The sequence below is a fragment of the Talpa occidentalis genome, unplaced genomic scaffold (genome assembly GCF_014898055.3).
Source record: "Talpa occidentalis isolate TD23 unplaced genomic scaffold, MPIMG_talOcc4v2.1 talOcc4.14, whole genome shotgun sequence".
NCBI lineage: Eukaryota > Metazoa > Chordata > Mammalia > Eulipotyphla > Talpidae > Talpa > Talpa occidentalis.
Window position 1 is genome coordinate 72,224,276 of NW_023601433.1, and position 17,508 is coordinate 72,241,783.

General features: G+C 44.7%; 1 protein-coding gene across 1 annotated transcript in view; it reads left to right on the forward strand.

The window, feature by feature from the left end:
* The window catches only part of MYO18B (myosin XVIIIB), a gene marked incomplete at its 5' end in the record, with an annotated part of 234,879 nt that overhangs the window by 162,407 nt on the left and 54,964 nt on the right, over window positions 1–17,508 (forward strand). The window contains 3 exon segments of the mRNA XM_054694681.1: window positions 13,369–13,482; window positions 14,355–14,471; window positions 16,562–16,645. Coding sequence (XP_054550656.1) covers window positions 13,369–13,482; window positions 14,355–14,471; window positions 16,562–16,645 — 315 coding nt within the window.

Consider the following 17,508-nt stretch of genomic DNA (forward strand, 5'->3'; position numbering starts at 1 on the left):
TGGAATGCGTTAAGATTAGCAGCCTGACACCATTTCTTATTAAAAAACAAGTAAAAGAAGGCTAGGCTTGCTTTATGTGGCAGTTGGTAAGCCTAGGTGACAGGGCTTATAGGAAAATGCTGTAGATTTCAGAGACCTCAGTGCAGGTCTTGGCCCATTCACCATCCATTAGCTGTGTGACCTTGACAAGTTAACTAAATTCTCTGAACTTCAATTTCCCCTTCTATAAAATGGGGATGAAACTACCTATTTACTTTGTAGAGCTGTTTCATGTTGCAAATTAACCTATAAATGGTAAGCATTTGTAGGATAGTTATGATTAATTATTCTACTCCTTAAGATGATATTATAACTGAGGAAGATGGAAACCATACATACTCAGAAAGCATTTAGATGCATCAATAAATTGATGGTCCTCCAAAAGCAATTATAGAATGTTTAATATATGTCCAACAAACTTGAGATCAAGGACAGAGAGACACAAACTGCCCCATGGGGTCACTGTCTTCAAACTTCTGAGCCTATGAGACCATAGGTAGCTCTGGCCTGACATTTTTAATGGGCATTTGTAAGCTGGTTCCATATCAGTGTTGTCTATAGTTTGAGATGTTGGTGATTCCCTTTAGAAGAAGCCTTCCCACTGAAGGTTAGCACTTCTGAGTTTGGATCCCGAAGCTGGAACGGGTTGAGATTAGCCTGACACTATTTCTTAGCACGCATCCCCGTAGCATTTGCTATGCAGTATTTTTAAATCCTCTGAGTTGTTCAATCAAACTCCAAAATCCAGGTTCTAACCACTTTGCTAAAATATCAGGATTTTTATTCTCCCTGCCTTATGCCATATGTCTAGCCAACTCATCTAGTAGCTTAATAAGTCCAAAGCAAACATTTTACCCAGGTATTTAAAGCAGGCAGATGGCATCGCATAGGAAAGTAATGCTATTCATCGGTTTGTGGTTGATGTATATGTGACAGGAATCTCAATTGCCCTCACACTGAATGAAAGAAGGTGGGTGTTGTGCAGAGAATGCCTGAGATGAACTCAGCAATAGAAAAGGACTTGTGTGCAGAGGGGACTGTGGGGGTTTAGAGAAACAGCATGGGTTTGGAATTGCATGGACTTGAATTTGACCTTGGATAAGTCACTTTCCCTGCCCATGCTGCAGGTTCCTCATTTGTAAAATGATGGCCGGTTCCTCCCTTGCTGTGCTGGTGTGGGCTATAGTGATAGGAAGATCAAGTGGTCCACACAGTGCCTGAAGAAATTTCATTCCCTCCTCTTCCCCCAATTTAATAATTAGAAAGGGGTGACATTTATCTCCCTATCAGGAGAGGTAGATATATACAGGGTAGGTAAGCAATAAGTGATTGTTATTGTATCACAGGGTTTTGGATGGAAGTATTTTACTCCAACTTTTGGTAGCATAGCATCAACAAACACTATCATCAATAGTTTTGAGTGTTTACTCTGTGACTGCCACTGTATGTTTTAATTCCTCTAACTTGATCACTTGTCTTGTACTTGGGTTCCAAATAATAGCAAACAAGCTCAAATTGTTGAACAGTAAAAACAAAGTAATAGGCCAAAATACATGAAAAGATCCAAAGCTAAGAATGCTTTCAGGTTTGGCTGAATCTAGGTGCTGGCAACCATGGCATCAATAATGTGTCCCTTTCCACCTCTTGACTCAGCTCCTTTAGTGCCAGCTGTCATCTTAGGTAGGCGAACATTTGGGGGATGGACAGTTTTTGCAAGGAAGTTTTGCAAGGGATAATACATGCGGGCAGACATATTGCAATATTTACCACATAGAGCATTTGTGGTGAGCACAAGGGATGCAGTGCATGGCTCAGAGTGGAAACTTGATCATCAGACTGCCTTGGGTTCACATCCAGCTCTACCACTTAATACTTGTGTGATCTGCAGTAAGTCACCTGCCCTATCTATACTCAGCTTTCTCAACTGTGACAACAGAAATATACTGATTCTTCTTTTTTTAATTTTAATTTTATTTTTATATTCCCCATACAACATAGAGCTTCCATATGATCCAGCAATTCCACCCCTAGGTATTTACCCAAAGGACACAGAAACATCAATTCCAAAGAGCACCTGCACCCCTATGTTTATAGTAGTACTATTTACAATAGCTGAACTTTGGAAACAACCCAAATGCCCAAAAATAGATGACTGGATCAAGAAATGAGGTACATATACACCATGGAATATTACTCAGCATTCAAAAAAGGTAAACACATGCAATTTGCAGCAACATGGATGGCGCTGGAAGGGATCATGCTCAGCGAAAGAAGCCAGGAAGAAAAAGAAATATACTGATTCTTCTTCAGTGTGTCCTTGGGAAGGTTAAATGAGTTAATGCATGAAAAATGTTCAGAGCTGTGCTTGACATGGAGAAAGAGTTCATCCTCACAATCTATGTGCCTGGAATCCCTGAGACTTGTGCAGTGTACAACTAATACAACTGTACTTAGCAATCCTGCTCAATGAATGCAAACCATTAAATCCTCCATTTTTATGGAAGAGGAAAAATGAAGCTTAGACTAAGTAACTAATTCAAGGTCACTGGTTTGTAGATAGAGGAGTTGGGCTTAGAACTGAGTTCTGTGTGACCACTAGGTCTGCTTTTAATAGTCATGCAATGGTGTGTGATGTCGAGTGTCCCAACTCACGGTAGATGAGATGCCATATTGGGAGAATGCACCCCGCCTTCCCATCCTCTGGTAAAAACATGCAGAGCAATGCCTAGCGCAGAACAAAAGCTCATCCTCTAATCTATGTGTGTGGTATCCCTGGGCATGTGCGGTCCTTTGGTCCTAGATGGTGCTCGTTTCATCTTGCACCTGTGATCTCCAGGTTGCAGGGATCCGTAGGGCCCTCTCACAATGGTTGAAGAGTCAGGCTCTCACACAGATCCCCAGACCTAAGCTTAGAGACCCTTACTTTATGAGGAAGTCATGGAAGCATGTTCTCGCCTGTTGCTGTGTTGGGGTGAGCTACAATAGATGAGTGTCCATTTCATAAAGGGAGCCTCACTCAAGGACTAAGAAGGAAATGACACTTCAGATGCTTGCCTTGCAGAATTGGAGCAGATTCTGGGAAAAGGTGGTGGGTTTATTTAGTGAACGATTGAAATGACTGAACAGGTTGTGGGGAGATGAATTTCCTGTCTCTCTAAAGGGCTTTGGTGCTTGGTACCCACATACCTATGCATTATTGTATTGATTTCACAAGAAGCAAGATTTGGAAGAGAAAGAAAATCAGGAACTTTTACAAAAATCAAAGCTGTTGTCTTGTTGGAAGCCTGTTGTGGGTCTAGCCCCAACCTAGGTCTGGAGATGGAAATCCTGGGGGGCTTTATCTCAACCTCAACCTCACCACATGTGTTGTGATGTTCCCACATGAACCCCAGTGGGCTGTTCCATGGGGGAGTGATGGTGAGTTGGAGCTGAAAGGTGTGAGATGACAGCTGTCACCTCCAGTTCCTCATTGCCACATTAGCTGCCGGGCTGGAGAATAGACTCAATAACCTTCCCGAGGAGTCTCTTGTCACCCGCTGCCCCCGGCCCCACTCTTGTGCTCTGCCTGTCTGCCTGAAGCTCTTCCCGGGCAGGCATTTTCAAAGCAGTGGTGGGCAGTGTCACGCCGCTGAAGGATCTGATGTCGGCCTTAACATGACTTGCCACCCGACTTCATAAAAACGTCACTCAAGCAGCCTCAATATGGAAATAATGCACAGTGAGTTATTCTTACACCAGGTCATCCATAATGGAAAATCAGCCCGAGATGGCCCTGTATTTCTTCTCACTCCCAAAAGTGTAATAAATTGAAAACTTTAAAGCTCAGCATTAAGATGGCTTGTCAGCAGCAGCCTGGAGTTTGCCCAGTGGAGGCGTTGGAATGGAGAATTGCTGGTCCCACCCACCCAACAAATCCTATGAAATTTAGGTCTGATTTGTGTGGCTCTGGGGTCGGCACCCGCATTCCACTTGCCCCAGCTGGCCGGAAGTCTGACATTCCTCCTAAGATTGTCAGTGCTGCAGCTCTGTTGCATTTTGGCTATGTGACCTTGACAGCTCATTTGGCCTCTGCTTCATTTTCCTCACCTCTTATTTATTTTTTAATTAATAAATTTTATTTTTATATTCCCCATACAATTGCAATCCCCCCATTCTGACCCCAATCCCTCCCCTCCCGCCCCCCACCCCCAAAAAGTGTCTCTGGTTCATAGTTTTTGTTGATTTTGATTTTCACTTTCTTATAGTTATTCATTTTCCTGGTCCCTTATTTAAGTTTTCTAGATTCCTGCTATGAGTGAGACCATCCGGTATTTTTCTTTTTCTTTTTGGCTTATTTCGCTGAGCATGATCCCTTCCAGCGCCATCCATGTTGCTGCAAATTGCATGTGTTTATCTTTTTTGAATGCTGAGTAATATTCCATGGTGTATATGTACCACATCTTCTTGATCCAGTCATCTATTTTTGGGCATTTGGGCTGTTTCCAAAGCTTAGCTATTGTAAACAGTGCTGCTATAAACATAGGGGTGCAGGTGCTCTTTGGAATTGATGTTTCTGTGTCCTTTGGGTAAATACCTAGGAGTGGAATTGCTGGATCCTATGGAAGCTCTATGTTTAGTAGGTCCAGAAATCTCCACACAGCTCTCCATAGTGGTTGGACCAGTTTGCACTCCCACCAACAGTGCACAAGAGTTCCTTTTTCTCCACAACCTCGCCAACATTTGTTGTTGCTAGTTTTTTTAATATGTGCCATTCTCACTGGTGTAAGATGGTATCTCATGGTAGTTTTGATTTGCATTTCCCTGATTACAAGTGATGTTGAACATTTTTTCATATGCCTGTTGGCCATTCGCATTTCCTCTTCAGAGAAGTTTCTTTTTAGCTCCTCTGTCCATTTCTTGACTGGATTATTTTCTTTGTTGTTGTTGAGTCTCATCAGCTCTTTGCAGATTTTTGTGATCAGTCCTTTATCATTAGTGTTGTGTGCAAAAATGTTCTCCCAGTTGGTGGGGTTTCTCTTTGTTTTTGTTATTGTCTCTTTTGCTGTGCAGAAGCTCTTTAATTTGATGTAGTCCCAGCTGTTGATCTTTGCCTTCACTATCACTGCTTTGGGTGAAGTGTCTGTAAAGATGTCTTTGATATGCAAATCATGTAGTGTTTCGCCTATATTTCCTTCTATGTATTTTATGGTTTCAGGTCTTATGTCTAGTTCTTTAATCCATTTTGAGTTGATTTTTGTGTATGGTGTGAGGTAGTGGTCAAGCTTCATTCTTTTGCATATAGCGACCCAGTTTTCCCAGCACCATTTATTGAACAAACTTTCTTTGCTCCAATGCATAGTCTTTGCTCCTTTGTCAAATATTAGTTGACCATAAACCTGTGGGTTTATTTCTGGATTTTCTATTCGATTCCATTGGTCTGTATGTCTGTTCTTGTTCCAATACCATGCAGTTTTGATGATTATGGCTTTGTAGTAGAGTTTGAAGTCTGGGAGTGTGATGCCTCCATTCCCTTCTTTTTTTTTTCAGGAGAGCTTTGGCTATTCGGGGTTTTTTGTGATTCCATATGAATTTCATCAATAATTGTTCTATTTCTTTGAAGAATGACATTGAAATTTTGATTGGAATAGCATTGAATCTGTAGATTGCTTTTGGTAGGATGGCCATTTTAATAATGTTTATTCTCCCAATCCATGAGCAGGGGATGTTTTTCCATTTCTTTGTGTCTTCTTCTATTTCTTTTAACAGTGTTTTATAGTTTTCTTTGTATAGGTCCTTTACCTCTTTTGTTAGATTTATTCCCAAATATTTGATTTTTTTTTGTTACAATAATAAAAGGGATGGTTTTTTTGATTTTTTCTTCTTCAGATTTATTGTTTGTGTATAGGAAGGCTACTGACTTTTGCGTGTTGATTTTGTATCCTGCCACTTTACTGAACTGATTGATGAGTTGAATTAGTTTTTCTGTGGAGTTTTTGGGGTTCTCTATGTATATTATCATATCATCTGCAAAGAGTGATAGTTTGACTTCTTCTTTTCCTATTTGGATTCCTTGGATGTCTTTCTCTTGTCTTATTGCTCTGGCTAGGACTTCCAGTATTATATTGAAAAGCAGTGGTGAAAGTGGACATCCTTGTCTTGTTCCAGATCTTAATGGAATTGCTTTCAGCTTTTCACCATTGAGAATGATACTGGCTGTTGGCTTGTCATATATGGCCTTTATGATGTTGAGGTACATTCCTTGTATCCCAAGAATTTCAAGGGCTTTTATCATGAATGGGTGTTGCACTTTGTCGAAAGCTTTCTCAGCATCTATTGATATTATCATATGGTTTTTATATTTATTTTTGTTGATGTGTTGGATAACGTTGATTGATTTTCGGATGTTAAACCATCCTTGTGTCCCTGGAATGAATCCTACTTGGTCATGGTGAATTACCTTATGGATACACTGTTGGATTCTGATAGCTAAAATTTTATTGAGGATTTTTGCATCAGTGTTCATTAGGGAGATTGGCCTATAGTTTTCTTTTTTTGTGTTGTCCTTGTTCAGTTTTGGTATTAGTGTAATGTTGGCTTCATAGAACGTGTTAGGTATTATACCTTCCTTCTCAATTTTTTGGAAGAGTTTGTGAAGGATAGGCACCAATTCGTCTCTGAATGTTTGGTAGAATTCATTTGTAAATCCATCAGGTCCTGGGCTTTTGTTTTTGGGGAGGTTTTTGATTACCATTTCAATTTCGCTAATTGTAATTGGTCTGTTTAGGTGTTCTATTTCTTCTTTATCTAGCTTTGGGTGATTGTAGAGTTGTAGGAATTTGTCCATCTCCTCTAGATTGTTGAACTTGTTTCCATATAACTGTTCATAGTAGTTATTAATTATTCTTTTGATTTCTGCTGTGTCCGTTGTGATTTCTCCTCTTTCATTTATTATCCTATTTATTTGTGCTTTCTCCCTTTTTGCCCTTGTGAGCCTGGCTAGGGGTTTATCTATTTTATTTATTTTTTCAAAGAACCAGCTCTTGGTTTCATTGATCTTTTGGATTGTTTTTTTAGTTTCGATTTCATTTATTTCTGCTTTGGTTTTTATTATTTCTTTTCTTCTACTGGTTTTGGGGTTTTTTTGTTGTTCTTTTTCTAGATCTTTGAGCTTCGAGATTAGGTTGTTTCTTTGAGTTCTTTCTTGTTTCTTGATGTGAGCTTCTATTGCTATATATTTTCCTCTTATTACTGCTTTTGCTGCATCCCATACATTTAGGAAATTGGTGTCCTCCTTGTCATTCAATTCAAAGAATTTTTTAATTTCTTCTTTTATCTCCTCGTTAGTCCAGTGGACTTCCAGTAGTGTGGGTTTCAATCTCCACGAGGTAGGAGAGTACCTTGCCTTCTTTTTATGGTTTATTTCTAGTTTGATGCCTTCATGGTCAGAAAAGATGGTTGGTATGATTTCAATCTTGGTGTATCTGTTGATGTTTGTCTTGTGCCCCAGTATATGATCGATCCTAGAGAATGATCCGTGTGTGCTTGAGAAAAATGTATACTCAGATTTTTTTGGGTTTAGTGTTCTATATATGTCTGTTAAGCCCAAGCACTCTAGATCCTTATTTAGAGCTTTAGTGTCTTTACTTATTTTTTGTCTTGTTGATCTATCCATTGTTGATAGTGGTGTGTTGAAGTCTCCCACCACGTATGTGTTTTCTCTGATGTCTGTTTTCAGAGATGCCAATAGTTGTCTGATATATTTTGGTGCTCCTTCGTTTGGTGAATATATGTTAATGGGTGTTATTTCTTCTTGAAGTATTGTCCCCTTGATCATAATGTAATGACCACTGGGGTCTCTTTTTATCTTTTTAAGTTTGAAATCTGTTTTATCTGATATGAGTATAGCTGTTCCTGCCTTCTTTTTTGGTCCATTTGCTTGTAGAATTGTTTTCCATCCTTTAACTTTGAGTCTATTTTTATCTTTTGCAGCTAAATGTGTTTCCTGGAGACAGCAAAAGGTTGGGTTTTGTTTCTTAATCCAGCCTGCAACTCTGTGTCTTTTTATTGGAGAGTTTAGTCCATTTACATTTAGAGTTAGTATTGATATGTTAGCATCTGTATTTGCCATTGTGTTTGTCTTTCCTTTGATTTTATTTATTTATTCTTTTAATAAATTTCTTTGGCCTTCTTTTGTTGTTATTCGTCCCTCTGAGGTTTTGGCTTTAGGACTCCTTGTAGTATTTTTTGGAGTGGGGGTTTAGTCGTAATAAAATTCCGGAGTTTCTGTTTGTCTGGGAAGGTCCATATTCTTTCTTCAAAGAGGAAGGAGAGCTTTGCGGGATAGAGTATTCTTGGTTGGCATCTGTTTTCTTGGAGTCTGTTGACTATGTCCCTCCACTCTCTCCTTGCCCGTAGTGTTTCTTCAGAGAAGTCTGATGTCAGTCTGATTGGTTTCCCTTTGAATGTTATCTGTTTCTTCCCTCTTGTTAGTTTCATTATTTTTTCCTTGTCTTGGATTCTTGGGAGCTTTACTATTATGTGTCTTGCTGTATTTTTCCTTTTGTCATGGAAGTTTGGTGTTCTTCTTGCTTCTTGTATATCAATTTTCAGATCCTTCTTCGCATTTGGGAAGTTCTCTTCAATTATATCCATGAATATTTTCTCTATTCCTACATCTTTCTCCTCTCCTTCTGGGATTCCTATAACTCTTATATTTCCTTTCCTCAGGGAGTCAGATAGTTCCCGAAGTCTTTCTTCGGTCTTTTTCCTTCGTACTTCTCCTTCCTTTTCTGTTTTAGTTCTTTTTATTTCTGTGTCTTCAAGAGTACTTATTCGTTCTTCCATTTCATCTATTCTGCTTTCATTGCTTTTCCCAGAGTTCTTTAGCGTCTCCATTAATTCTTTGATCTCCTGCATTTCTTTTACTTCCCTCTTTAGGGACTCAATTTCATTCTTCTGGTCATTAATTATTTTCCCCTTATCATTGTTTTCCTTTATGACTTCTGTCAGTTTTTTAATCACAGCAATTTTAAATTCTCTATCTGGAAGGCTCAGAAGTTCTTCCAAGTTACTGTCGTTGCAATCTGGTAGATGGTTTTCTTTTTGCGGTGTGCTTTTTTGCTGAGGAGTTGCTGGGTTGCATGTGGTTTTTCTACTCCCTACTGCCTGTTTTCTAATTTGCCGTATTCCTTGTGACACTGTGTTGCTGGTACTGGCCGGCATCTTGGGCGACCTTCCCAGCTCACCACTGTCTCCTCTGGGGAACTTCTGCTGGGTTCACAAGTCTCCAGCAAAGAAAGGTCCCTGCTCTGTCTCCTCGGTGAGCCTTCTGCTGGGTTCACACAGTCTCCAGCAAGAAAGGTCCCTGCTGCAAAATGCCGGTGCCGGGGACGCGCTCCCCTGCACGCCTGATCTGCCCCAGTGGTGGGTGCTGCTCCTCTCTGGGCTGGAACTGCAGGCTAGAAGGCGCCCAGCATGGGCAAGCCTCCCAGCTTACCTCTGTCTTCTCGGTGAGCCTTCTGCTGGGTTCACACAGTCTCCAGCAAGGAAGGTCCCTGCTGCAAAATGGCGATACAGGAACACGCTCCCCTGCACGCCCGGTCTGCCCCAGCGGTGGGTGCTGCTCCTCTCTGGGCTGGAACTGCAGGCTAGAAGGCGCCCAGCATGGGCAAGCCTCCCAGCTTACCTCTGTCTCCTCGGTGAGCCTTCTGCTGGGTTCACACAGTCTCCAGCAAGAAAGGTCCCTGCTGCAAAAAGGCGATGCGGGAACGCGCTCCCTTCCTCACCTCTTAAATGGGGTTCAAAGTGTCCACTTCTCAGGCTGTTAGAGAATAAAAGGAACCAACGGCAGCAGTTACTGTCTTAGCATTTCCTCAATGCCAGTCTCCATGCTCAGGACTGTCAGGTTTTCACTCATTTCTTGTGCATAGACCCATTTTACAGATGAGGAGGAAACGGATGCACATGGAATTTTTTGATTTTTTTTTAAGATTTATTTATTTATTTATTTATGCATACAAGTGCTGGGATATAGGCCAGAGGTGCAGGGGTGGGGAGAAGATTCACCAGAGACAAAGGTAGGGAGCAGAACAGGCAGATTCACAAAATACACTGCTAAAGGGAGCAGCGGGTGAAACAGGAGAGGTCTGCTGTGCCATGTGGGTAATCTCACTGGCCAGGGATCGAACTTGTGCTGCAGTGGCTGCAGATAGCTTTATAGGCACACGGCATTGTTAAGTGACTTGCTGGGAGAGGCAGATCCCCCAGGTCTGACTCCCCCAGGTTAAGTGACTCTTGACTCCCATGCACAGTAAAATTTGGCACTTAGCATGTACCAGTGCAAGTAAATTTCTTCTCTTTGAGATGGTTTCTAGAAGGTTCCATTAATGGTACGTGTTGGTGTCACTACCTTTAGTTGAACTCTGAGATCTGTCAGTTTCTTCTGATTTATTTGCCTCTTACTCTACAGCCCCCTGAATGGCTTCCATTATAGCTCCAAGTTCCTGAGGTAACGGCCCTGCAACTGAACTCTATTTTAATCCCTTAAGCCCTTCCTTGAGGGGCTATGGGTAAGAGCTGGGGTTCTGTAGCCGGACCAGCCTAGCTTATGCACAGACCAGCTGTGTGACGCAGGCAAGTCACTTCCCCTCCTCAGTTTCATTTACTATTGTCCTCATGGTGGCCCTCTTCTCCTGGAGGTGCGTGGCACTGTGATAAAGTCAGGCAGATGCAGCACAGGGCACTGGAAATGGTGCCCAAGCAATAGTAGCAGGTGTGGCCATTAATGCCCAAACCATCAGAGCCAAGATAATCCCATCTCTACCCCAGTGCGCGCTAAGAATAGTGCCGACGGCAGTTTCCATTGACTGTGTGCACAATGTGTGTTCCTCTCTGCCTGGGGATAAATTGTCCCTCTCTCTGCTTGCTCCAGGGAGGCTGGGGAAAGGAAGGAGCACTTCTGGATCATGCATCATATACCATCTGTAAAATGGGGATAAAAATAGAGCCTCTTTCTCCCGGGGCTCTGCAGACCAGCAGCATCCTGCTGATAAAAACCCTCCGCGGAGTTGCTCAGCAGACGGGAACTGCTGTTATCATATTGGCTCTGCCCCGTTGAGTTACAGTGGCCCTGGCTTGCCTCCTGGCCCTGGGCCGAGCAGCTTGGCCTAGCGGTGGGGCCCATGTGATGCCTCCTTCCGCTATTCGTTATCTGACATCATCTCCCATGATGGCCCATCTGCTCCTGCCGGCCCAGACCTTTTGTTCTTTGCACACCGCTGTGCAGAGCCGATCCTTTCTCTTTACTTCCACCCTCTTCTCCTCCCTTCCTCTCTGATCAGAACACCTTCACCACCATCTTCCTGGAGGACCTCAGCCGCGTCCTCCTGGCTACCCTGTTTCCAGCCTTGTCCACTGCAGCCTGTCCTCCCAGCAGCCGAAGGGAGACTGTGCCACCTCCTTGAAACCTTCGGTGGGTCTCCTACAGGCTGAAATAAGCCCAAACATTGCATTCTGGCTCAGAGCCTCTCAAACGTGAGCCCCACTCACTTCCTCAGCATCACCTCCCCCTCTCTCTCCCTGTTCCTCTCTGTCCAGCCACACCGGGCCATCTTCCTGTGCTGCAGCATCTAGATTGTTCCTGTTCCTCCTCAGGGCCTTTGTGTTTGTTCTTTCCTCTACCCAGGGGAGTCTTCCTCCAAAATCTGCACAGCGCCATCTCCTGTGCATCCTTTAGAGCTTAACTTAGAACTTGCCTCGGCTCCTCTACCTTGAGGTCATGCTTCTGAGTGACACCTCTGACTCCTGCATGAGGAAGGGCTGGCTTTGCCCTGCCTGGGCAGAGTGACAGCGCCCACCTCCCAGATATGGCTTGAGGGCAAAGGGAAAACCCACGAGCTAGAGCTAGAACCTTTAGCGCTTGACAGGAGATCTTCAATGAATGTCCCTCCATGCACTCTCCCTGCCTTCCCTTGATGTGATTATTATTCTAACAGCTGGGCTGAGCAGATGGGACAGTCTGAAGAAGATGTTCCCTGCCCAGTTTGGAAGGAAATGATCCAGGTGGACTGTACCCACAAACCCACTCCCTGCCTCACCCCCGAGGTTGGTCTGTTATCATCAGGGCGGCCTCCACCTTGGACCCACTGTTTTTCTTTTAGAGATCAAGGGGGTGTCCTTACTCAGGGCCACAGGCATCAGAGACTGTGAGTCATTTCAGTAGTCTCAGGCCTGCCTTTTTTTCTTTCTCCTGTCTGTCGGCACTAGCCTTAATGCCATTGGCTGCTTTGGAGGAGCAGTGTTCTAGCAGTTGAGAGTGTGAGCTTGTCTGGACAATGCCTGGGATGCCTTTGCTCCTTGTAACTGCATGACTGCCCGTCAGGCATCTTCCCTCTCTAAGCCCCGAGTGTTTCCCTTAGGTGATCTCTAACGGTGTTCTGTGCTCAGATCTTGTAGGCTTCAGAAGTCAAGGGGAAACTGCCAATTGCAGGATGGACTTGGGGTTTGTGTAAGGATGTGGTTTCTCCAGGGGGCCATGTAGGTGATTGCATCTATCTTGATGGCTTTACTTGGCTAAGAAAAAAGACCTACTGTGTGCACGTGGTCAGAAGGATGACAAAGAGAAACGCTTATGTTGCTGGTTCTTAATCTTTGTGGGTCTAGGGAAAGTTGTGATCCCAAGAAAATGCTCAGAATACTTTGCATAGTGTTTAAAAGGTTCATGACTCTGAAATCTGCTTAAGAAAGATCTTCTCAGCAAGGCCCACTGGACTTTAATACCTCTTCCAGGAAGCCTTGTCTGACCCCCTCCTGAGATCCCAGAAGCCCCAAGTGCTTCTCTTTCCATGCCCATCAGGAAGGATGTTGTTATCTATCCCTGCTCATCTCCCCCACAGGGGCAGGGGCTAGGCTGACTATTCCCCGCATGCCCTGTGCCTGGCACTGTATGGGCATCAGCAAATAATATTGAATGGAACTGACGACCAGCTCCTGACACTGGAGCGGTGTGGCCTATTCACAGGGTGGAGGTGGGTAGCACCTGTCCAATTTTGAATGGGCTCAGAACCCAGCTGCCTCAAATGCATATATATTTGCTTGCCCCAGTTGTGGACTGAGAAGTGGTTATGAAAACATGAGAGTTGCCTGTAAATCGTCCTGTTGCCCCAGAGGAGCTGGGCTGGAGGGGAAGGCAATTTGAGGAGGCATTCCCTTAAGGTCTCTCTCCTCTCCTCTCCTCTCTTCTCTTCTCTTCCCCTCCCCTCCCCTCCACTCCCCTCCCTACCCCACCCCTCCCCTCCCCTCCTGTCCCCTCCCCTCCCCTGTCCTCTCCTTTCCTCCTCCTGCTTGATCCAGTTGGAGCAGAGTGAAGCCAAGTGTGAGGATGCATTGAAGACCCAGAAGGCTCTGACTGCAGACCTGGAGAGCATGCACAGTGAGCTGGAGAACATGACCCGGAACAAAAGCCTGGTACTTGTCCCTTCCTGGAGCTGTGCAGACCTGGCCAGCATAGCCTCTGAGCTAGTGCAGCCTACCAATGTGTGCTTAGTACTGGGGAGCTGCATCTCATAGGAACCTACTGTTTGCTCAGCACCCTACATGGGAACACAACTTTCTCTCATGTGTCCAGAGCATGCGCACTTGTGTAAATGGTTCTTACACATCTGTTGCAGTCCTACTGTGCACCCACTACCATAAGAAAGAACTTGGCCATTTTAATTGGACTACTCCATACCTCATCTTGTACATATAAATAAGAGCATCTCTCATGTGCCCAAGTAAGTTCACTACTAGAAAGAGCCCAACAATCTATTATGGGCCTGCAGTGGGCTCACCACTGAATGGTAACACATGAACCTATATTATGAATACACTATGTTGGTGAAAACTAAGTCACCTGTGTGTACAGCATTGGCTTATGTTTATACTTGATGTGTAAAGCCCTAAAGTTTAGGTGTAGCTAGAAATTTATAGGCAAAAATTTGTCTTAAAGATTCCTGTTAGCCTCTTTGTCCCAGACTTTATTTGCATAAGATTAAGGGGAACTTACCACAAACACATTCTCTCTCTCTTTCTCTCTCTCTCTCTCTCTCTCTCTCTCTCTCTCTCTCTCTCTCTCTCTCTCACTCACTCTCTGTCACACACACACACACACACACACACATACTCACACACACACAGAGCTGTCATACTCATGGCATGCATCTGACATGCCGTGGCCACCCCTATAGTTAGATGTCCACTCTACTTACAGGAACCCCCCTTTGTTCTTCATCAACCCCCCACTGTCTCCCTCCCAGCTACCCTTCTGCCTTACCTACCACTGTCCTGCCTCCCGCCAGGTAGATGAGCAGCTGTACCGGCTGCAGTTTGAGCGAGCGGACCTCCTGAAGCGCATTGATGAGGACCAGGATGACCTGAATGACCTCATGCAGAAGCACAAGGACCTCATTGCTCAGGTAACACCCTTAAGAGGAAGAAAGCTTGGCAGCCTCGGGTTAGGTAACAGAGATACTGAGGGAGTGATGTGGTCGAGCATTCCCTGCTCTTAGGACCTTGGAGGGATAAATGCCACAAAGATAGGTAGGAATTGTGAGCATTTGTGTGGCCTTCAAAGAGGAGAACATCACTTTTAGCTGCCCTGTGCCTCTCTGGAGGACATCTCCACCAGGAAAGATTTTGATTTATTTCTCCATCTACCCACCCTTATACCCATCCAGCTGCCCATCAAAATACTCATCCCTCCATTGTTCATCTGCTCTTCGATCCACCCATTCACTGTGCATCTTTTGTCAACCACCTATGTATCTATTCAGCCTCTACCCACTTACCCACTCATCCACCTGTCCATCCCCCCACCTCTCCATCTACCTGTTAATTAAGTCAATATTAGCTGTATACCCACTGTGTGTTAGCTACTGTGTGAAATACCAAGGCCACTGCATTGATTGAAAGCATATTCTATTCCTGCTTTCATGTAGCTTATAGTTTAGTGAGCTGAGAAGTCTTATGCATTGTCACCCAGAGCAGAGAGGAGCCTTAAATCTGAGCTAAGAATCCTGACTCAGGTGGGTGATCAGGTAGGCCCTCCCTGAGAATGTGTCATGTGGATGGAGAGCTGAATGAGGAGCAGGAATTAATTAGTTGGAGTGGAGTGATGGGGGTGAGGGCGTGTTCCAGGAAGAGGGGAGATGCAAGCACAGAGGGCCTGTGAGTGCATTTGAGAGGCTAGAGAGGGGAGCAAGACATGAGGTGAGCTCAGTGAAGCCAGCAGAGCAGGAGGGGGTCACCCCATAAGCTGTGACCAGTTTGGATTTATTCTATATGTGTGGTAGAAGTCATTGGCAAGCCTTTAAACTTACAGAGCAGGAGGGGCGCAGTAGCCAGGGTGCCACCTCGACTGTCAGCTCTGTGATGACAGGGTCTCCCGTCTGGTCAGATGCTGAATCCCAGAGCCTGGCATGGAGAGGCACTCAGGGAGAAACTGTTGAACAGTGAAATCTGTGTTGGAAGAGAGAAAATGGCCACTTGTGCTAGGGAGGTGGATGAGAGAAGGGGAGGAGGGAATGGACCCTGGCGATAATGAGGAGGCCTGAGGGCAGGATAGGCTTTGGGGTAGAGCTAAGGAATGCAAGAGGAGCCTGAACAGATTTGTGATGTACCAGGAGCCCAGCTTCCTCGGCGAACACAGGGAGTGTCTTCTGAGCACACCATATCCCAGAGGAGAGCCTCAGTGGGTGCCTGCTGGGCTTCAGATGCATCCTACAGAGATGCAATCTGAGGGAGTTTCTGCTCAACAAGGTATAATAATCACAACAATAATCAATCATATCATCAACATTAGAACAGACACCACAAAAGTAGTCTGTGCCAACTTCTGCATTTGTTATCACACTTATTTGTATTCATAATGGAATTTTCTTTATTTGTTCAACTGCGAAAGAAGTGTATCCATATGCCCATTATAAATCACTTAAGTAATAAATAGATGTGTAGCACTGAAGGTGCTGCCCTCTGGAATCCCTCTCCGGAGAGAATCACACTTGACAGTTTGGGACTGCATTTTTTTTTCAGGGATCTTTACTCTCCACTGTTTCATTTTATTTCTGAACAAACCCTCTGTAGAGGGGCTAGGCAGAGACTATCTCAATCTGTTTTACAGTCGGGGTTAGTGAAATATAGAGAGGTTGTGTGGCCTGCCAAGGCCAGTTTCTAGAACTAGAAATCCCAGTTACTCTCCACTCAGAATAGTTTCCTTCCCTCAAGATCTGGTCCCGGCGCCTTGGCCAGACCATTTCTGTCTGGGCTGTAAGGGCATATAATAAGGTGCTAGACAGTTGGCCTAAGCTACTAACTTATCTAACAGGAGTGACTCAGAGACCACTGGGATGAAGAATGCTGGGGAAGAGGTGAGAGGCAACTTTTCAAGGCAGCTATTGTCACAAAGACTCTGAGAGACGCAGGCTTCTGTGGGTGCAGGAAGAAGGGATGCCAGCAGTGGTTTCCCAGCAGAGCCTGCGGTCTCAGGGTGGCGCGTTTTGTCTTCCAGTCTGCCGCGGACATTGGGCAGATCCAAGAACTGCAGCTGCAGCTGGAGGAAGCCAAGAAGGAGAAGCACCAGCTTCAAGAACAAGTAGGTGCTGAGAGCTGCCAAATTGTGGGGGAGGAAAAGAAAGCTTCCCTCTGGGGCCTCACAGCTGAATCCTGGAGCCTGTCACTCACAGAGCCTCAGTGGTATGCCTGATGAAGTGAGGGCAGCCCCAGCAGACGAGCAGATGGACACACATGCTCACTCTTTCCTGTACCTGTTAAGCATCCAAAGCTGCCCCATGCCTGAGGCGCCCCAGCCATTCAGTGCAGGGTTTTCTCCCTTTGAGAAATGACTCTGAGGAAAAAGGAGATGATCTGTGCAAGACAGATCATCATCTTCTGTGAAATCTTCCCTTGAAATCATGATTTCTCCAAACATCCTCGGATTTCCCTCACTACCTACTAGGTTGCTGTTCTCAGGAGATTCTCCAAGCCCTTCTAGAACTGTGGCACGTGCCTACTTAGAGTGGCCATCAGAGTGACAGGTTCAAGCACATGTCTATGGGCACCGAGTAACAAGAAACATAAAAAAATCATCCCAACAGGGGCCACTTACTGGGCTTTATTACGTATCAGGATCTAATCCCCTTCAATCCTCATAATAAAATGAAGAAATGAGGCTCTGGAAGGGAATCAACTTGCCCAGGATCATCCAGCTAAAAATGACGGAGCAGGCCTAGAAGCCTGATATATATGCTCAGCTCCTAAACCCACCCTGGGCTGTGTCCTTTGAGGCTGGAGCTTGCCGCCCACAGATCAGCTCCTTCAGCAGAACAGGGGTTGGAGGAAAAAAGGAGCCCTGATTGAAAGTCCTGATTTGGATGTTGAAGGCACAGGAAATCTTGCCCCCCAGCTCTTGAGATCCAGGGTGGGGGCCAGTGTGGAGTCTTCAGGTAGGAACCTGGC